This window comes from Tamandua tetradactyla, chromosome 7, assembly GCF_023851605.1.
Source record: "Tamandua tetradactyla isolate mTamTet1 chromosome 7, mTamTet1.pri, whole genome shotgun sequence".
Classification (NCBI taxonomy): domain Eukaryota; kingdom Metazoa; phylum Chordata; class Mammalia; order Pilosa; family Myrmecophagidae; genus Tamandua; species Tamandua tetradactyla.
Window position 1 is genome coordinate 59,952,095 of NC_135333.1, and position 22,314 is coordinate 59,974,408.

At 37.6% G+C, this 22,314-nt stretch overlaps 1 protein-coding gene and 1 long non-coding RNA gene across 3 annotated transcripts in view; one reads left to right on the forward strand and one right to left on the reverse strand.

Moving 5' to 3' along the window:
• Nucleotides 1-22,314, reverse strand: part of LOC143691286 (uncharacterized) — a 153,330-nt gene that overhangs the window by 76,426 nt on the left and 54,590 nt on the right. The gene's annotated exons all lie outside the window — the stretch shown is intronic.
• LOC143691284 (aldo-keto reductase family 1 member C1-like) lies at nt 4,318-21,344 on the forward strand. 2 transcript variants are annotated; one of them, XM_077169542.1, is made up of 9 exons: nt 4,400-4,498; nt 6,547-6,714; nt 8,029-8,145; nt 9,387-9,464; nt 12,249-12,371; nt 15,292-15,401; nt 16,553-16,718; nt 17,700-17,782; nt 19,419-21,344. In XM_077169542.1, exons 1-9 carry the CDS (start codon nt 4,415-4,417, stop codon nt 19,459-19,461), a joined length of 972 nt encoding a protein of 323 aa, XP_077025657.1. In that variant the 5' UTR covers nt 4,400-4,414; the 3' UTR covers nt 19,462-21,344. The 2 variants fall into 2 exon arrangements, with proteins under 2 accessions (XP_077025656.1, XP_077025657.1); XM_077169541.1 differs by lacking the exon at nt 9,387-9,464 and having other exon boundaries at nt 4,318-4,498.

The window sequence follows — 22,314 nt, forward strand, 5'->3', positions numbered from 1 at the left end:
CTGAGTGAGTCTAGCCAAAAACTAAAGGACAAATACTCTATGGTCCCACTGATGTGAACCGACATTCGAGAATAAACTTGGAATATGTCATTGGTAACAGAGACCAGCAGGAGGTAGAAACAGGGTAAGATAATGGGTAATTGGACCTGAAGGGATACAGACTGTGCAACAGGACTAGATACAAAAACTCAAAAATGGACAGCACAATAATACCTAATTGTAAAGTAATCATGTTAAAACACTGAATGAAGCTGCATCTGAACTATAGGGGTTTTTTTGTTTGTTTGTCTGTTTGTTTGTTTGTTTGTGTCTTTTTTTACTATTATTATTATTTTTATTTTTTCTCTATATTAACATTCTATATCTTTTTCTGTTGTTTTGCTAGTTCTTTTCCTAAATCGATGCAAATGTACTAAGAAATGATGATCATGCATCTATGTGATGGTGTTAAGAATTACTGATTGCATATGCAGAATGGAATGATTTCTAAATGTTGTGTTAATTTCTTTTTTTCTTTAAATAATAAAAAAAATCATATGAGACACTAAAAAAAAAAAAAAGAAAGAAACCAGGTTGCACGTTCTACCCTTAGCTTGGCAATCTCCTCAACTGAATATTCTAGGTTCATGACTTATAAGAACTACTTTTAACTGACATAAGAACATAATTTTGCCAAATTCTCTGCCACTTCATAATATGAGTCACTTTCCTCCAGTTTCCAACAGTACTTTTCATTATTTCCTTCTATGGTTTCACCATAAGCACCTTTATCATCCATATTTATACCAATAATGTTATCAAAGCAACCTAGCATTTTTTGTTCAAGCACAATAAAAATTCTTCTGCATCTCACCTTTCCCAATTCCAAAACCACCTCCACAATTTTAGTTATTGAAATAATAGTACCCTATTCTTAGGATAAAAATCTTTATTAATCCGTGTTCTTAAGCTACACAGACAATACATACATATATGCACACATCCATATATATACATGTATAAATACTATATACTAAGATATTTATTATAAGAATTGTCTCACATTATCATGAGGATTGGCAAATGAGATTTATGTAGGGCAGCAATTTGGAAACTTCAAGAAGGTGAAGTTAAATTCTCCAGGCAAATTTGGCTAGCAGCATTAGAGTTGGAAATATTTCCTTCTGACTACTGAAACCTTATTACTGACTTTAAGACAGCCAAATGACCTGATGAGGGAGGTCACTTTTGCTGATTATATATGTTATCATCTGAAGATGCAATCAACTGAGTGTAGACACTACTGCATCTCTAAAACATTTTTACAGTAACAATTAGGCCAGAGCTTGTTGGACCAAAAAACCGGACACTGTAAGCTAGCCAAGTTGACATATAAAACTAACCACCACAAGCAGGAAAAATGTTTGTGATTTTAATTAATTCTTGAAAAGGAAGAAGGAAGAATAAAAATCTTTTTCCCCATTTTTTGCAGTATATAAATATTATGGTCCATAAAGTGTGGCCACTCATTTTTCATCATGCTATTAAGTTTTCTATTAAACCAGAGCAAATGACATGAAAGAGTAGAGCTGGTGGGTGTTGGGAAAGGCAGTCTGAATGTCTTTGTTGAGTATGCCAGAAAGCAAAGTCCAACCATCCCCTGTATTGAGCCATTTCTGTATCTAGTTATCAGGGAATTCAAAGTCAACATCACCACAGTGTGACTACCATGTCACAGCTTGCTCCCTTGAGGGGAGAACAGGCTACTCACTATTTGCCACAAAACGTGCTGCACACTTAGCTCTGGGTTCCTGAGGTGCAATGCAAACCAGTGCTGGAAATGCCATCAGAAGGCTCATCATTCTCCCCCACGGGTCTTGGAAACAAGGCAACCTGTGCTACCGTGTTTCTTGGTATGTGTGGGTTGTGAGTAACAAGCAGATTTGCCGTGATTCATTGAGTTTGGTTGTCTACCTTACTGGGTTATGCTATAAGATTATGGTTCTCTCATGATGAGAGGACAAGATTAAAAGTACAGCCAACAATTAAGCAAGTGTAACCTCAAAAGCTTGTGACCAAGAAAGATAGATTAGTCACGTTAAACCTATCTACACAAAGGCAAATATCCTCACTTTTTGTACTATCAACATCAATAATTTTGTGCTCATGCTTTGATAGGCCATAGACACTGTCTGAGAGTTAAACCCAGAAAGTGTAAAAGTAGAAAAGAACCTTCTGATGGTTCCAGCTTCCCATACATTCATTCTTACACTTTCAGAAAATTAGGGAAAGACTTTTTCATCGGAGGTTTTTCAAAATCCCCATTTAGACTTTGCTATCTCCAAGGCAGAACCCACACATTCCTCTTCAGTGACCTCACAGACCTGGGCTAACAAGCATGGACATGTACACAGCTGGGCCTGAGTGGATTAGCAGAGGACCCTGAAATATAGAACCCAGGCTTTGGGAAATGCCTCTGGTGTCAATTCTTGCTGCCACTGGAAGTCAGTTTTCCCCCATATTAGGTACACTCAGGATGAGCTCTTCAGATTTTACTATTTAAGAATCTGAGAATTTTTTTTCTTATGGTTTAATGTGAATCCTTTTCATAATAAAGATTTTTACCTACTGTCATGATTTATTCCTGTGTATCATCTGATGCCTTCACTGTGATTCAAGTGGATTTCAGGTCCCCCTCTCACTTTGAGAGTCTATACGTGTTTGACTAAAAGTTGGAAGCATGGTAGTCCAGGCAGCCTGGAGGAAGCACAACTCTGAAAATGCGGGGGGGGGGGGGGTGTAGACAGAAACAGAGAGTGGGGGGAAAGACCAAGGCACACCTGGCCACTATGGTACAGAAATAATAACCATGAAGCCTCAGAATCACCTTATTTCATTTTGATGCTGTGCAAAGAAAACTGAGTCAAATAAAACTGAAAGACATACAAAGATCACTGTTGAAGTTCACTGAGAGAATGCACTGAATAGTCCTTACTCTAAGTCTGGGCCACTTGAACAGAGATCTGGACAAATTCTAAGTCACCTGGGAGACTCAGGCATTAGTTCAAGGCATAAATCCTGATCATCAGGAAAAATGCTAAACTCGAGGGGGAAGAGAGATGGTGGCAGTGTCCAGGTACTCCAACGCAGTTTATAGTCAGGGGACACCATGTTCTAAATTTTGCAACAAATTAAGGGATTGAACACAGGTGTCATTACAGATGGACTAGTAATAAAGAAGACTGAAGGACAGCAAGCAAACTCAGGAGCAGTTGAGCAAAGGCATTTTGAGATAATAGTTTAAAGCATTAGGCATCTTTCAGGAAACTCCATTTTCTCCACTTCTGCCAGAAGCAGAACTATATGTTTTTATGACTAAACACTGGGGAGACTTACCCTCCTTCCAATGCATTTTATATTTGGCTGTGATTCCATTCTTTCTTCATAATACATAGACTGATTTTTTAACTGATCACATCAGAAGTTCTTTGTCCTATATTTTTGGATTTTTCTTAAGAACTATGCTATATGTTTAATTTTTATGCTTCCATAGCATTCCAATTTATCCATGCATCATAGTTAATCTAAGCATTTCCAGGCACGTAACAAGCTGTTTTCAATTGTCTTCTCTTATGAATACTGCTGAGGAAGGTCATAGATGACATAAATTTTTTTCTACATTTTTGACAGTTTCTGATAATTCTCTAAAATAAGTTTTCTAAAATTTTCAGACACAAGGAACTCTAAAGCTTGATTACATATTATAAAATGGTGTCCAAAAACTGTTAATCATTTATAGTACAATGTGCACTGAACTCTGTCCAGATTGGATTTTCTCATTACAAAGTAAAGGGAGGAGAAACAAATATAATTCAATCAATGGAAAAGATAAAAGTCAATTCTTTTTATTTAGTTTAGTACTTGCAGCTTTTCACTTATGAGTGGAATTTTCAAAAACCACTCATTAGACCTTCTTTGAATTTGTGTGTGTATGCACATATGTGTGTTGTATGATGTTTAAATGTTTAAAATCATGTATTATCAAGAAGTTGCTTTAAGAGGATGAAAAATAAAACATATAGCTGCAAAGTATAGGTTTACAGTCTAAGAAATGGTCAATATTGTTTGGTAAATCTCTTCAAATAATTGAGGATAATGGATGCACATCTGAATGGAACAAATATTCCCCCAAGTAGTTAATGATTTCTTTATTAACTAGTGTAATAAACTCAAGTATACTTTCTGATGAAAAAAGAAAACCAAGTGAAGTAGTTCCAAGTCTGTATCACTTGATGAAATGTAGCTTTAAGCATAGCCCCTCCTACCAAGCTATTTCTTAACAGTTGAACAGGGCAGTTGGAGCGTTGTCTTAGCATTGATCATAACTGGTGAAGAGAGAAGAAAGAGGTGCATTTATCCCAAAGTGTGAGAGGCGATGGATCCCAAACGTCATTATGCACAACTAAATGATGGTCACCTCATTCCTATCCTGGGATTCGGCACCTATGTACCTGCTGAGGTAACAGTGGAGGATTGGGTTCAAGGGCACAAACGAAAATAGCCCTGAGAAGGGAGGCTGCCTTCCTGGGTTCTCATAGATCCCAGTTGACTCAGGGAGACCCACTTGTTCTCGATTTCACCAGGCTGAAGTCATTTCATGGATAAAGTGAGAAGGAGGAAAAAATTACATCAGTGCTTTGGGGTCTCCTGGTGTGTGCCCCTCCAAAATATTCGGGATTTGACTTTTCCTCTTGGCTCCTTCTGTTTAGAACAAATGAACCTCCGCAGTTAGGACGCTTGCTGCCAACCACCTGCTTTGAGATTGATTGCAATCTCTGTACATTTTATAATTCAAGAACTCTTTCTCTCTACCCAGTAACATGGGTCAGAAAAGTTTAAGTGGTAAGAAGCCCTGGCCTTGGAGGTGTGTGCTAAAGGATGGGAGGGAACTGAGGCTGTGGGGTGGGGCAGCCCGCTGAGCACAAGCAGGATATGGGGCACATTGAGGCAAGAGAGCTGTCCTCATTTTTCTTCTGGAAAACTCAGCTAGAAAGGGAATTATGACATCTTTTCCTTTTAGAGGAAATGCTACCTTACAAGAGTAAGCCTTCAATTCTTTGACCTCATTAAAATACTTTAGGTTTGAAGGAAATAGGCAGAGTTGTCCCTGACACCTTTAATGGGAAAGGGAACACTGCATTAGTATGGAAATCAGTTCATTAACATTCCAAATTATTAATTCTGATTTCTTAACTGCATGTGGGACAATTCACTTAACTTTTGAGTCTCATTATTGTCACCTACAAAATAGATGGAAAATTTTAACTGACGTTTTGAAGAACAGGGAACAGGATTTGTTTTCCTAGCCATGCAATGGGAGATGAAGAGGGACAGATCACGGATAAGCTGAGGGTTCGGACTTGTAAACCTCTACATGGTGGATGCCAGAGGAAAAAAGCATGGGGGACCAGCAGAGGCAGTTGAAACTCAGCACCTAATTCCTCATACTCATATTGAGCAAGGAAAGTTTTTTATATACTTTACAACAATGAAAGAAAGGTTTGCTCCATTTATTTTTTGTCCATTATCAAATCACCTTAAAGTTTTTCTCCTATTTTGGTAGACAAGACATTAACTCAAATTTCTCCAGAATTTTATCTTCTTTCATTTAATTGGCTTTGGATTTCAGCCTTATGTCTACCTCACTAACCCCTCACAAGCCTTGGTTAATTTCTTTTGTAAATCTATATCCTCAGAGTGTACATTTTCACTCCTAATGTATAGTTCTGTCATGCAGCTAGAGTGACTGTGCAGAAATGAATTATCAGCAGATTGCTCTCCTTAAAAGTGCCTACTTAAAAGCTTGACCCTTGACTGGAGTCTGGGAACATGGAAATCGGGGTGTCTATCATTTCTTTAATTGATGCGTACTTAAATGTGTTTAAAGTGTACAAACAATGAGGTTTATCCTGAATATCTGTTTTCCTTCCAGGGGAAAGTAATTTTGATCTGTGCTAGGCAGAGTGGGCCTAAATAAGCAGCCTCCTGTAAAAAGTTTGGTCATTGAGTCTGTGGGGAACTTCCCTGGTAGACAATGTTCCCCATGTTGCCAGAGTTCAATACTGGAGGAAGTAAGCATATTCATTGTCTCTCCCCTGAAAGAACTTGAACTTTTGTGACTGGCTTCTCCATGCTGTGCCACATGACCATTTCCCTTTGCTGATTTTCTTTGTATCCTATCACTATAATAAAGCACAGCTGTGAATATCTATGTGCTCAATCCTGTGAGTATGTCTAGTGAATCACTGAACCTGAGGGAGGTCTTGGGAAACTTCATTGCTAATGAACAACCATTCTGGTTTTCCAAGACTGAAGGGCTTCTTGGGATGCACAATTGGTACTAAACCTGGGAAAGTCCCAGGCAAACTGGGAAATTTGGTCACACACTATGCAGAGCTAACACAAGACATGGAAGAATAATTTATTCTGGTGAAGGCCACTGTTGGAACATGATTCTTGTCAATCAAACAGACTTCCTATGTTTGTTTGCCTTTATTGCTCCTTTAGGTTCCTAAGAGTAAAGCAGAGGAGGCCACCAAGTTAGCTATTGAGGCTGGGTTTCGCCATATTGATTCTGCCTATCTCTATGAAAATGAAGAGGAGGTTGGACGAGCCATCCGAAGCAAGATTGCAGATGGTACTGTGAAGAGGGAAGACATATTCTACACTTCGAAGGTGGGTATATATTTTGCATGTGAGTGTCTGCACATGGTGAAGCATAGTAGTGTATAGAAATAAGATTACATGATTCAACTCGTGGAGTACTTGGGCCACATGAAAAAAAAAGATTACATGATTCGTTGATTGGCTGTTTATTGAAGTGTGCATATTCCTACAGCTTTTATTCACACACATGATGAATTTCTAATAGTTGTTATGTTTACATTCTGTGACTTTATTTCAGAGTAAAATCACTTAATTTTTTTGAGCCTCAGCTCAGGGAGTAGGATTTGGCATCGATAACAGCATTGATCATTCTCTGATCTCTTTACAGTTTTCCTTATCATCTGTGTGACTTTGCAAAATTTCTTAAGATTCTGAAGTTCTCACTTGTGTCAATAAGAAAAACCAATGTAAGAGAGCATTTGAATATTAAACAAGATGTAGCTAAAGTTTCTAGTCATTTGTCCAGCACATATTACTATGTTGTAACCAACTTTTCCTGTCAGGTATATACACAAAAGAAATACTATAAAGTCAACTACAGGGTTGTATGAGAATGAAACAAAATAAATTGAAGGAAAATTTTTTGTAAGTTCATTAAAATATGATGCACGTGATGGGCATTACTATTATGTGATAATGACTTTTACCCTTAAGCCATTTCCTTCCATTGTCCAATAGATGTACTGACAGTATATTCAAACAATAATAGAGCTTATAAGAACATGTCAAATTAAAAGGGAACCCAGGATAAAAGAAAATTATTTCCATGTGTTCATCAAGTGTTCAACCAGTAGATAACTGTGTAAATGCTGGATAAAGTAAATGAATCGAAGAGTTAGCTTTAAAGTCTTTGAATACATGCGGGAAACACTTTTCTCTAGTACCTTAATGGAACCCTCCCAGTGTGGTTATTTTTCAGTACTATATACACACTATACCCATACTATAGATGTAAGAATTCCCATTCCTATATGCTTTCTTTTGGCAATGTTTCCATTTCTTCTGTGTATCTTCAATCTTGGGTCTCTATTTCACCTCAAAATTTTCTATGTCAATCTTAGATTGTAAGGCCCACATAATTTAAAGGATATTAATAAATGAGTTAATATTCTAAATAAACCCTAAAAATTAGTTCTATCCTACTGATCAAAGTCAAGTTCCATCAATGACCCAGGTTTAGCTTAAGGTCAACAGTGATAGCAAACAAAGTTCACTTCTGAATATGCTAGACTAGTCACACTACATCTGTTATCTACTTCCTGATCTCCTTATAAAGTCAGCTACACTGTTAACTCAACAGGTGTTTTCTTTTGACCTTTGCAGCTTTGGATCACTTTCCTTCGACCAGAGTTGGTCCGACCAGCCTTGGAAAGATCACTGAAAAAACTTCAACTGGATTATGTCAACCTCTATATTATTCATTTCCCAACAGCTCTGAAGGTTTGCTGTTTGCATGATCAAACTAATTTCACTTCCTTTAGCAGTATGACCTTTTCAGCAGCATGCAGGGATGATGAAACCAGGGAAAATAAAGCATTTACTTTTTAATTAAATAATTTTTGTATCCCTTGCTCCCTATTCTGTGTCCCCATGAGATTAGAGTAGAACCACTTAAAGCCTCTGTCTCAAAATCTCAAGGAAATAACTTGACTGGGTCCAAGGCACAGGCCTTAATATGGCTCCTGAGTCACCTGAGGAAGTTTCATATAGCTGTGGTAAGCAATGAAAACTGCCTCACCTTGGTCCACAAAGCTTTTTTCTTCTCTCTCACCATTTTAAGCAGAAAGGCTTGTTATTGATCATTTTGGGTAGGTGTAAAATTAAGAAACTCCAAGGGGTTTGCAGGACTTTGCACTTACTGTTAGCACTGCTTCAAAGTAGAGCTCAGTAGTCTGCTTTAGCCATTAATAAGTGTGTTTTATGACAGTCTATTAAAAATAGCAAAATTCTCATCAAGCTGATTATACAAAAGTAAGGGTTTACTTGGTGACATAAATAGGAGGTCAAAGGCAGTGCTGGATTAAGGATTCAAAGCTGTTTTTAAAATTCGCATTTTATAGATTGTCAATTTTTCTCCATCTCTTATCTCTGCATTCCTCCAATTCAGCTTTGTTTTTGTCGCAGTATTTTCCAGTGGTAGCCACCATGCTCTGAGGACAGGTCAAGGCTTGTGGGAAGTAATACTTGAGAGCATCTCTGGCTCTTCCAGCATCTATACTAATCCTGAAAAGAACCTAGATAGACCCTGTTTGGTCCATCTTTTTTACCCCTAGGACTTCATGTGTTCAGGACATAAGGAGTTGTTATTATCAGCCTGGGAAAAGCTAACTATGGATTTTTGGTGGAAATTTAAGGCCATGTAACTGACTGTCTTTTCAGGTGAAGCTGAGACATTTCCAAAATATAAGGGGCAGTCTAAAGTAACACTATGAGTCCCCTTTGGGACCAATGAAAAATATATTTATTAAAACATAATAGGTGTGAGAGATTATAAGAAGTCCATCTTCTAAACATTATTCCTTACAACTTCATACATCTATCACTTTGCAGAAATAAGTTTCTGGAAAGATACTCCATCTATCTCATGGAGATTTAGTGTCCCAGCTCTAAATGTACATGACACCATGACTAGGGGCAAAGCATTATTTTGTGGCCTCCCTAAAATGATTGCTATATTCCAGCCTGAAGAAGAATTTCTTGCAAAAGATGAACATGGAAAATCTATATTCGACACAGTGGATCTCTGTGACACGTGGGAGGTGAGTGCCATTCCTCAAAGGACTGAGCACAGACGAAAAAACACGCGAGAGAGAGACATGGTTCATTCCTCCACCAGTGATAAGTCAGGAGGGTCACTAGACAGCCCTCAGCCCAGTGCTTTTAACTTACAGTCAGGAATTGGACAAATTATCCAAAAGTTTCCTTAAAGCTCTAACGTATACTTAATTCTTAGTAGCAGTTTCCTGGCTACAGACTGGACCTTACTTTACAGAAGAATTTGACACCACAACATGGCTATCAGGACAGAAAACAGAAAAATGTTTTCTTGGTGGAAGAGGAAAATTATCTATCTCTTCCAGAAGGATACAGCAACTTAGATGACAGATTTATACTTATATGATATCATATAGTTATCATTTTTACCAATCGTGTGTTGCTAAGAGTATTCGGTGGCACACCTAAAATTACACAAAAGTTCAGGAATTGGGAACATCAATTACAGTCCTACCTCCAGCTTACACTTCCACTGGAAATGAGAATAAGATGTGTAACTTTAATGGACACTCTAATAGGCTTTGACAAACTAAAATTAATTTTTTTCTGAAAAATCTTGCTATTTTTTGGCAAATATGATATTTGGTTAACGTGGCTTACCATGAACTAGGTTACAGTTTCACTTATAGAACAGAATTCCTTTGATAACTACCATCAACAGGAACAGCATGTCCTGGTAACTCAATGAAGGCCACTGTCTTACTCTTTCTCTAGGGTCTGGTGCTCTTTATGAAGCAAATGAATCTCTGCACCTGTCCTGGCTGGAGATGGGGGAGATATGTTCCACTGACTTCCCATTGATCTGGAACCCTACAATGTCTTATTCTGTACTAGTAGAGGTTCTGCCATTTCTCAACCTACTTCTTTCTATAATTTAGCTGAATACCTGGCAATTTTGCTTTCTTATGTCTGCTAAACATGGAATTGGAATTATAACATTCAGCTATTAATCTAAATATATTTGCTAAGGCACCATTATGTGTGGGTCATAGGGGCAAAAAAAATGTTCTTGCCCTCATGATACTACATTCAAGTCAATGGAGACAGAAAATAAGCAAGGTGAAAGGTAAACATAAGTTTGTCAGATGGTGATCAGTTATGTGGATAAAAATAAGGGAAAGTAAGGAGGATGGGGAGTCTCAGGGAAGAAGTAACTGGAAGAGGAGAATTGGCTATTATACGAACTTCTAAGTGAAATCCTCATTTAAATGGAGACATTTGAGGGGAGATGCAAAAAGGAGTGAATCATGCGAACCTATAGGGGAAGATAATCTGGGGAGAGGAGACAGCAAGTTCAAAGATCTTTAGGTTAGAGTGCTTTGAGTTCAAAGAACAGTAAAGTCTCAGAAGACTGGAAAAGGTAAGAGTGGCAATTGATGAAGTTAGAGGGCAAATGGGGTAGAGATCAAGGAGGGTTTCTTAGGAGGGATTTTGATGCAGGATGAGCTTGGAAGTCATTAGAGGGTTTCATCTGCTTTAGATTTTAATAAGATCACCATATATTTGCACTACTGCAGTAGTGAATAACCATATAAAGCTATTTAAATTTATGTTCCTTGTAAATAATCAATATGAAAAAATCAGTTCTTCAGTAACATATTTCACTTGGCAAATAGCCATATCTGTCTAATGGCTACCATATTGGAAAAGATAGACAAAGACTATTTCCATCATCACAGAAAGTTCTACTGAAGAACACTGTGTATAAACACTGTGGGTTACAGATTAGAGAGAAAAGAGTGGAATCGGGGAGACAAGCCAGGAGGCTATTGAAATTATCAAGATGAGAAACAATAGTATTACAGCACAGAAGTAGCAAAGGTGATGAAAACTGGTTGGATTCTGAAGGCAGAAAAGACAAGGTTTGCTAATGAAGTGAATGAGTGTTGTGAGACAATGAGAAGTACTGATGAACTCAGAGTCCTTGACCCCAGGATATAGGAGGTGGAGCTGGCATTCCCTGAGATACAGCGGACTCTAGGTAGAACAGGTTAGGAGGGAACATCAGGAGCTCAGTTAGGACTTCTTCAGTACGAGATTCTTATTCAGACATCCGAAAAAGGATGTTGATTAGGCAGGTAAATGTGGGATTCTATCAATATCCCAATGGTCTTGGGATAGGTCTGGAAGGAGATACCAGCTTGGGAGCTTGGGCAAGTCCTTAAAGCATGAATCCAGACAAGATCAATAAAGAATGAGAGAAGATCCAGAAGAGACAAGCTCAAAGCCGGAAACTACAAACTTCCAATAGTAGAGTTGAGAAAGGTGAAACTCTAGAAAGAGGAGAATCCAGGAGATTAGGAGGACCACTAAGATATTTCAGTGATGGAAACAAGTGTTTAAAGTGTTGAAAGGAAAAAATTATCAACTGAGTCCAGTGCTGCTGCTAGGTCAAATGAGATAGGCACCATTGGATTTAGCAATTCATATTATCAACAAAGACTCTCTGGTAGAACAGTGCCAGGGAAAGCCTTATGGGAATGTTAAAGAGAGAAAGGGAGGGGAAGCATAGGGAGCAGTGAGTATAAGCAGCTCTTCCCCTCAATGTTATTAGTCTCTCATGTTTTCCCTAGAAGGAAACAGTCATTTCTTTCTATTGAATTCATTGCCTTCTCCTTTACTGTTTTTAATTTTTACTTCTTTACCACAACCAATTTCAGTTCATGGTCATTTCTTGACACTTGTTCTTATTAACTGTGCTGTCTTTCATCACTTCCTGATCTACAGCCAATTTCCACAAATCCTTCTCCACAACCTCTTCCTCCCAGGCCCTGGAGAAATGTAAAGATGCAGGATTGACCAAGTCCATCGGTGTGTCCAACTTTAACCACAGGCAGCTGGAGATGATCCTGAACAAGCCAGGGCTCAAGTACAAGCCCGTCTGCAACCAGGTGAGCAGCCCCCTAAACCCATCGGGGCCTTTCCCTTTTCTGTTCTTCCGCCCTTCTTCCTGCACTTCTGCCAGATCCTGTGCATCCTCCCCTCCTACTCAACCTACCTTTGTAGACCAGAACATTCAAGAGAGCCCATCACCTGGAGAAGGACAAGGATAGAACCCTGAACTCTACCTCTGCATGGTAAAATTTCAGGGACAATGACGGGGAGATCTTAGCACTGAATTGCATGAAAAAATTTAGAGAAGAGAAACAGATCAAGGAGGGCTGGAAGAATAAAGAGCACCTTTAGGAGGAAGGTGGACATTAACTTGAGCTTTAAAACATGACAAGAAATTGTGAAATTGAAAGAGATTTGGAATGTAGTACATATATAAGGGATCCAGCAATCATGGAAGAGTAAAAATAGATCCTATCGATGTTATGGATTTGTGTCAGGTTTGGAGCCTGAATCTTTTGTCCTGGTTCTTGATGAAAGAAGCATACATATGGCAAAATTAACAGGAGTCTATTAAAGTAAACCAGGTTTGAGGGATGAAGTAATCAGTTTATGGTGATAATAAAGGTAGAGGAAACCAATTCTGAGGGTCTTATCAGAATTAACAAGCTTAGCAGGTAAATATGGAAGATCTTGTGACTGACTAAATCTTATTCTGCTTCTCCTCCCTACTTTCTACCATTAAATTAACTGTTCAAAATATGTCTTCTGAGATTAGTTCTTTGTCATAGCTTAGTTTTTAAGAACTTGGAACCTAAGAGTGGTAGAGGGCCCTAGACTGGACAATATAATTACAGCATTCCAGAATATGTTTTTAATATATAGTGACACATCACCATGAGTTTAAATTGAAACATTTAAAATTTTATTGGGCTCTAGCATTAATATTACCCCTAATTTTTTCTGTATACTGTAGGTGGGGGTCACATTTCATTCTTTTCCATATGAGTATCCCGTTATTATAGCACCATTTGTTGACGTTTTTGGGGGGTGTGGGCTCAGTTGGTAGTGAACTGCATGGATCAAGAATCAAACCTGGGTCTCCAACATGGCAAGCAAAAGTTCTGCCACTGAAGTACCCTTGCATCCCCTTTACCCCTAACTTTTTAATCAAAATTCTCAAACAAAGAAAAATTTGAAATATGATATCATCAACATATATATTTTAACCTGATATCATAAATAATTTCATTTTACCATATTTGCCAAATATATGTATATATGTGTAGGTACATATGCATCCATATGTGTAATGTTTACTGAACCCTTTCAAATAACACTGCACCCCTACATAACCTCATGCTGCATCTTGTAAGAATGAAGATATTCCCCCACACATACACACTTCTATTATTTTATCTAAGCAAGTTGACAATAATTGCCTATCATGTCCCGTCCAATTCAGTCTTATTTACCCATTTGTTCTAATAATGCCTTTTGCTGCTTCTTTTTAAAACAGGATCCATTGCAGCTCACATAGTATTTTTTCTGTTTCTTTAAACTCTTTTTATCTTCAGCCATTACTCAACACTTTCTTACCCCATGATAAATACTGACATGTTTTCATCAAATATTCTGGATTTTTCAGTTTGTTGCCTGTGATGCTAGGAAATTGTTTTCTCTAATACATGATTCTATACTAGGAGCTATATCTGAAGGCTTGGGAAATTTGATTTCCCAAGCTCAACATTTATGGCAAAAAAATTTCATCAGGAGGCTGAGTTCTTCCAATTGCACTCCATTAGGTAGCACATGACAGGCTGTGCTGCTATTGGTGAAGCTAAGTTTCATTTCTTGGTTAAACTATTTGTATGTATAACATATATTTATCCCTTTGCAATTGCCAAGTAATATGATGGATGATAATGTGGCATCATGGAAAACTCATGTTCCCCCATTTTCACCTAGAGATTTATATCCATCTAGAATTTTCACCTGAGATCATAATTTCATTGGTGTCTACAAAGCAATAATTTTATATTTTTATCACTCTTTTTGCTTGTCTTAGCACACACTTTTCCACAATAAAAGATTCATTCATTAACTCAGTTTAAACTACAATTATATGTATTAGAGAAAGGAAAGTTTGATTTGTCCCCTTTAATTATCAGTTATCTGCAGAGTACTGTAATAATCACATTCAATATTGACAAATATTTTTGTACTATTTCTTAGTCTCTCTCTTTTATCACTGTGTACTCAAGCATTTCTATCAATTCAATGTGATAAAGAATATAATAGTCAATATTCCATTTGATGATCATGCCTAGCGAAATGTAAACAATGAGACCCTGCCAAAATGTTTTGCTTGTCTTTTTTTTTTTTCTTGTATGCTGTATGGCAGAGGTCACATTGCATTCTTTTTCCATGTGGGTATCCCATTATTGCAGAACCTTTTGTTGAATTTCTATTTGTTTGTTTTTTGCTTGTTTGTTTTGCGTCTTTGTTTTTTAGGAAGTACATGGACCAGGAATCGAACCCAGGTCTACCTTATGGCAGGGAAGAATTCTACCACTGAACTACCCTTGCACTCCCTTTGCTGGTCTTTTTAACATGACTTCTAAAGTCTAAACTGAATTCTTCTTTTCTGCCACAATTTGATTTCCCAAGCTCAACTGGCTCTTTCCCTACCTCATACCCAGTGTTATAGATTTTTCTACTTCTAGAATACAATGGTAGTTAGTCATGAAGATCAGGACAATAGAGGTGCTTCTTCTCTGAACATCACGGTTTGGACCTTACCAATGGATAGAGAAAGAAAATTTATCTTAGATCGAGTCATTAATTCATGTTGATATTTTCAGTTCATATTCAAATCTGCAAGGTTTTTATTCAGCTTCTTTGACTTTTAGCCTTTCTCTTACATCTGAAGGTGATTTTTCCAATAATCTAATACATTTCTGTCTTGGCATTCCACAGGTAGAATGTCATCCTTATCTCAACCAGAGAAAACTGTTGGACTTCTGCAAGTCAAAAGATATCGTGCTTGTTGCCTACAGTGCTCTGGGGTCCCACCGAGAAAAGAAGTGGTAATGAGGACAATAGGGACTTTCTCTAAAACACCACTGACATGAAACATTTTTAATCATATCAAACTATATTTCCTGGAGATAAGTCTCAACCATCTGTTTAAATGGTGGATGGGGCCTGCAGAAATACTCCTCCTTTGAATCCCTTAATCCAGAGTACTGCTTTACATTGTACCTAGTCATAGTTTATGTAATAACACATATATGCATTAAAGTGTAGCTAATCTAAAAAGTGAGCTCAAAAGCTTATGCTTTGGATCTGAATGATTATGATAAAAATCATAATTTTTAAACTTATAAGCTGATTAACACAGTTTAAGTTCTATCTTCTATAATCTTCAATTACTTTACATCTAAATAAAATACAATATTATGTAACTCCCAGGTGCATGAGGACAGAAAAATATTACCATCTGAAAATATTTTGTAAAATTCTATGGAAATATTACACATTATATTTAATGATGCGAATGAATAATTCTCATGTCAAGCCTGCAAGATTTTCAACAATATGCTACAAAAATTATGATTTCTAAATGTTGGGTTAATTTCTTTTTTTTTTCCGTTAATTAATAAAAAAAAAAAAATGAAACCTACCCCAGGTTTCTGTAAGAAGGAAACTTTATTTAATGTGGCTTGGATGAGAGTTTTAAAGTCAATTTTTAGCAATGCAAAATGTATTCCATTTACCCAACTCTATTTTCTTTACCCAAGTTGCAAAAATAAAAACTGAATTTAAAAAAAATTAATATAAAAATCGTCCAAGTCCTGCCTTACTTTCTTCCCATACACCTTCTTGTCTTTCTTCTAGAGCGCTACAAAGAGAATAAATATGAGACCCTGGAAAGTAGAAAAGGAAATACGAAGGGTCTGAAACCATTGTTCACAAAATCAAGCATGCTTAAAAAACGACTTGGAGAACTCGATAAAACACAAATTGTTGGACACCCCATGTGGGGCTCTGATTTAACAGATTAGGAGTGACATCCTTTAATTTGTATTTCTAATAAGTTCCCTGGTGGCAAAATGCTGCTGGTGTAGTGACCACATTTTGAGAACCTGTCGTCTAGGATGATCACCTTAGTCCAGTAGGGCCTCCTGGTAAAGTGAACACTGTGCCACAGATATCCAGCCTTTCTGCTTCCTTCCAGGGTGGACCAGAACTCACCCATTCTCTTGGATGATCCAGTTCTTTGTGATCTGGCAAAAAAGCACAAGCGCACGCCAGCCCTCATTGCTCTTCGCTACCAGATACAGCGTGGGGTCGTGGTCCTGGCCAAGAGTTTCAACAAGAAGCGGATCAAAGAGAACATGCAGGTGATGAGTAGGGCTGTGGCCAGGAGGCCTCAGTATTATCCCCACATGTATTCTGCTTTGTAAACATCTCAACACCTCTCTGAGCCACATTGATTTCCCTAATGTTTCCTATGCACGTTTCCCATGTGTGTTCCCAAATGTTTCCTCCTACAACATCAGGAGAGACAGGATGGCCAGAGAGAAAGAGGATGAGCAGAAACCAGAGTTTAGGATTCTCACTTTATTTCTATAATTTACCATATAGCCTTGATCAAGTGACTCCTCATTTTCTTCATTTCTAAAGGAAGAGATTTGGATTAGGTGAATTTAGGTCCCCAAATCTCTCAGATATATGTGACAGGACCTAGTTCAGGGCTCTGAGCCATACACGTCCATCAAACCAAACAGAATGGGCAACCCCCCTCTTATTTCCTTGCTCTTTGAAATGTGAAAACCATACTCCCAATCACAATCTCTTCCTCCCTGAGTTCCTACAGAAAGCAGTCATACTTCTGTAATAAAGTGGAATGTACTGTGTGTGCATGTTCCAGGGACAGCAGTGTTGTATCCATACTAGAACATCCTCTCACTTCCTTAAATGTTTGGGAATATTTTCACTATGAAAAATAAAGGTTAATTTATAACAAATGACATTCTTATAATGTGGAGTCTTTCTACATGAGATAAATTTATCTATTTCAATTTAGTCAACTCTTTTTATATAATCTCTCATGGCATTTTATACTTTTTCTTCTGAAATCCCTTGTACATTTTCAGTTAAATCACTACCTAGGCAATGTATCTTACTATTGCCACTACACATGGGATCTTTTATTCCATTTTGATTTGGTTTTGGGTGATATTTGAAAATTTGTTGATTTTTGTTTATTAATTTTATACCAAACACACTGTAATTTCTTTTATGATAATGATTTCTTTGGCTTGTCCAGATTACCCATTACATAATCTAAATATAGTAAATGTTTTCCTACTTCCTCACAGGTTTTTGAATTCCAACTGACATCAGAGGATATGAAGGTCTTAGATGGACTAAACCGAAACTTTCGCTATATTGATGCCAAATTGTAAGTGACTTTAATTATTGTTTTGATTTTTTTTTCCAGAAGAGGGAAGTAGGAAAGCTCTAAAAATTTGCCTCAACACCAGAAATGCAAAGGCCAACTTAAGACAGGGATGGGACAGGAGCTTTCCTGAAACACTCAGACCAGATTCATTCCAGTGCTCCGCTTACTGATTCAGCAGAAAGCTGAGCGGGACCAGGGTCAGCATGGACGTCCACACATGCTCCTCTGCACGCCCCACTCCACATCACCTTCCAGAGCAAACCAAGATCATTGATGGATCTCCATCTTCCCTGCGGCCTCTCTCCAAATGTAGCTCAATCACTTTTTTTCAAAGCTGCATTAATGATCTTCTTCTAAACCTGTCCTCTTCCTTATCATGATAATAAGACATCTCCATCATTCCTATATTCAGTCAGAAATTCCATCACCCCCAATATGTTTTCATTCACTAGGTCCTGCGAAGTTTGTCTTCAATAATTTTCAGATCTTTTACTTCCTCTCCATTTCATGTTACTGCAGGTTCCAAACACGGCATTTTGCATTTCATCCTACAAGGCTGGTCTTAGTTGGGTGGGAAATAACTGCCAGTTTTCATTTTCAGAATTATGGAAATCTCAGTGCAGATAATGAATATGTTTAGAGAAGAAATATTTAGAATCAAAACAAGAGTGTTGAGGCAAAACCTCCATTGTTGGAGATAATTGACAACCAATACGTACTTATTCTTTCATGCTCTAAGATTCTAGGTTTGTGAAAAAGGATATGCATTATAAATTATGGAAAGCTATTAGGAATTTAATTCATGATAAAAATCATGCAATAATGTATGCAATGGGTAACAATAACAAGTCCTTAACTACTCAAAAATTGGTGTATATGTACTACACCATTGCTAATTTTTGATAGTATAGAGACCAGAATAGGGAACTAATGCAAAAAGAACAGGAGATTGATAAGAAACCAGTAATTCTGGCCACCAACTAAATATTTTAGTAATAAACATTATTCTGTCATTTTGCAATACATGTTGTTATTACTATATAGAGACCGCTTTATGGTAAAATAATCTATATTGGATATGAGGCCGCATCTTTTATATGTCATTGTATCATTTGTGAGCCTGAAATGATATGTTGCATGTGATAATCAGTACATAATTAATGAATTCATAAAATGGAAGTGAAATTGCCATCAGCAACCTGTGTCATCTTAAAATAATTGTTAGTGCTGAGTGTGTAGCTAGACTTCTTGTTTAGAACAAGGTATGATGTGCTTCTGCTTTCAGTGAGATTGAAAATTTAAAAACCAGGAAATCTCTTTGCTTATGTACAGATGTAGCTAAGAGAGGAGAATATATTTGAATATTTGCAGTAGTTCATCTCTGTGTGTTGCAGCCATGGAAACATAAACTGATTATTTAACTATTTTTAACAGAAACCTTATTATAACATCTGATATATAATACCTTATCATCACATAACAGTTTTATGGAAGTTAGAAAGGTAGATTTTATACATAGCCAGGAAATTAAATTTTTAATTTTTGCCCTAATGTTAGCTTCATAGAAACCATGTTTGTGTTGTCCTGGAAATAGAAACAATGCTACTATATTACCCACTATCCTTTCTCCTTTTAGTGCCGTTGGCCATCCTAATTACCCATTTTCTGAAGAATATTAATGAGGAGCCCTTCTCAATGCCTTCATCCGGGAGCTCCTCCCTGTGCAGAGTGATGCTGGAAACTGCTAAGGCGCTGGTGATTAGAGATGCTGCCTCTGGTTAAATCCATGCTGCTTAGAAATGTACACTCAACTAAACTCAAATCAATAGGAAAGGCATTGATACTTTTTGGTCTGTGGAAAAAAATAAGGTTGAACTTTTCCCTAAGATTCTTACCTCCTCCAGTCACTTTCTCAGTTACCTTCAGTTTTGTTTCCTTCTTTTCATGAGAGTCAAAACCATGAATTGCTTACATAATTCATAGTTTTGGGGGAATTGGAAGTGCAATCACAGTAATTTCATAGACATTTCTGGATGAGACTGAGGTTGGGTTTTTTCTTCCTGTCAGGAAAGCAGTTATTAGCAGGTATGTATCAGTCAGTGTGTCCTTAGCACCTTGAGGAACATGAAAACACCTGGCATACAATTGGGAAGGCGAGGTACATATTGAAAGGAAAATGAACATTACAAGGGTTTCCTCTGAGAAACTCAGGGCATCAGAGCTCCAGGAAGTCTGGGAAGAATAGGTCACTGTGGCCAGGGCGGGGTGGGGGCAGGGAACCATTCAGAAAGGTTGGACTCAGGTATGTGCACTGAGCAGAGAGAGTAGAGCACATTCACTCACAGAGAAATACTTCCAAAACTCCTTTGATGATGGCATCTTGCATATAAAAGAAGACTCTCCACACTGGTTTGCCAAAGAGCCTAGTCTCTGTGTCCAGTGTGGAGCACTGTATGTTTCCAAGCAACAGCAATGACCTTGTAGGGCTGTGATAGGGCAGGAAACCCTTTAGCATCATATTTACAAATTCCCTTAGGTGTTAGGAACAAATCGTTAATTTGATATACTCAATCCTTTTAATTGTTTTAAACAGGAGGCAAAGTGCACTTCTGTAAAACCAACGAACTAAAAATAAAACAGCTAATTCATTTAGTTAACCAAGCTTTCCTAATTTCAAACATCTTTTTAAAACAGTTTGTGCAAAATTCCATAATACTTGAACAAAATTTGTTAACTTTTCATAACACATTTGGAAAAAATGTATACATGTTTTCCATTTTTATTAAAGATACAAATTTAATCACCTTATTATGAGGAACAAAATTTTCATCTTAAAGTACTCCATTAAAAGCATGGCATGCAAACCCCAACCAAAACCATTCCTGCCAATCCTAAAGAATACCTAGGATGTTATACAAAATTTTACAAAGGTTCCATGGACTATGGTAACTTTCCAGAAACCTACAACCTCCAGATGGGTCCCTGGACCAGATAAGTCCTGACAGGCAGAGGGCCCAGCCTCTCAAGAACATCAGCTATTTCCATCCCCCTATCCCATACTGTCAACAGCCCTTTCCAACATGAAAACGTTAGAATGGGCATAGCCCAAATACCCCTAAAGAGTGGGGGGAAAGATCAAAGATGATGGTGGAGTTATACAGAGAAGGTGGAGTTTAACAAATGAGTATGATTGCTGAATCATTATATTGATATTTCTTTTAGTCTTAGATCTTAGAGCAGCTAGAAGTAGAAACTTAAAATTGTAGTATTGTAACCCATGTCAAACTCTGAAATATGCTCTACAACTAATTGCTGCAATGTGTTTTGCAATTTATTGCTTTTTTAATATATGTTGTTTTTCACAAAAAGAAAAAAAGGCAATTGTTATGAGAAATGCACAGCTATATAATGATATTGTGAACCACTGTACACTTTCGATGATTACAAGGTATGTGAGTATATAACATATAAGCAATAAAAAATAAAAAACTAAATTTTAACGCAAAGGAAAAAAATAAATAAAAGCATGGCGTGGGTAACATCAACATGGCAATAGAAACACCCCCTAAGAAAGGCTCCCCCGAGATTCAGCAAATAAAAGCTTGTTTAAAACTCTGGAGCAAAGTAGAGACTGGAGAAGGAATCTACTAATAGTGAAGCATAAAAAAGAAAAAAAACAGGTAGGAAATTGCCATCCTGAAATGCAGGTCCCACTCCCACACTTCACTTGGTCCTGCTCAGCTTGTGAGTCCCTCAGGGAGAGAGAGAGAGCTAGTTCCCTCCCACCAGGATCACAGACTTTAGAGCCACTCACAGGACAGTACTAAAACCACATACAGATGCAGGCACCAGTGTCCTGAGGACAAACACAAGTCACTTAGGAGTGCCACATGCCTAAGGGCCCCCAGGTGGTGGGAATGGAAGAAAGAAGCCTTAGAGGGAAAGGGGTGCACTCACTCAATCCAGTTTCTGTTGGCTGAACCACATAAATGCAAAGCTGACTTTTCTGGAGTGACCCACCTTCTTAGATTGACCCCATTCAGTTCCCCAGTGTGGATTACTTTAATGGGGGAGAAACCAGAGGCAGGAAAGCCTCAGGCAGAGAAAAATTGGGGGAAGAGTTAAACTGAACTGGTGTAAAATAGGAAGCTCCCAGAATTAAAAAATGCAAGAAAGACAGGGCTCTGAGTGAAGGAGAAAAATGTAAACAAATCATAGGACCTGGGGAGAAAATTCTGCATAAAAAAACAGAGAAGGTCAAAATTCCTGGAGAAGAAACAGAAGAAAGTAAGCTTTCTCCTGGAAGTGAAACAATTGCATGAAAAGTGCCATCTTAAAAATAGTACCACATATCTAGGTCAAAAACTAGATGAAGAAGACCTGAAATTTGCCATTTAAGTACCATATGAAAGATGTAAAAGTTTCCATGTGAGACCTGAAAGAAAATTTAATTCCTGTGATTGCAGACTTGAGATCTCTGAAAATCAGACATAAAGCCTCATTGTGTGAGTAGCGGATTTATAATATGAACT

Bases quoted from the DNA above. Each gene is read 5' to 3' on its own strand.
- LOC143691284 (XM_077169542.1), top strand. From the start codon at position 4,415: ATGGATCCCAAACGTCATTATGCACAACTAAATGATGGTCACCTCATT. The intron at 8,146-9,386 runs GTTTGCTGTTTG...GCTATATTCCAG, and splicing joins ATTTCCCAACAGCTCTGAAG to CCTGAAGAAGAATTTCTTGC. The intron at 17,783-19,418 runs GTAAGTGACTTT...TTCTCCTTTTAG, and splicing joins CGCTATATTGATGCCAAATT to TGCCGTTGGCCATCCTAATT.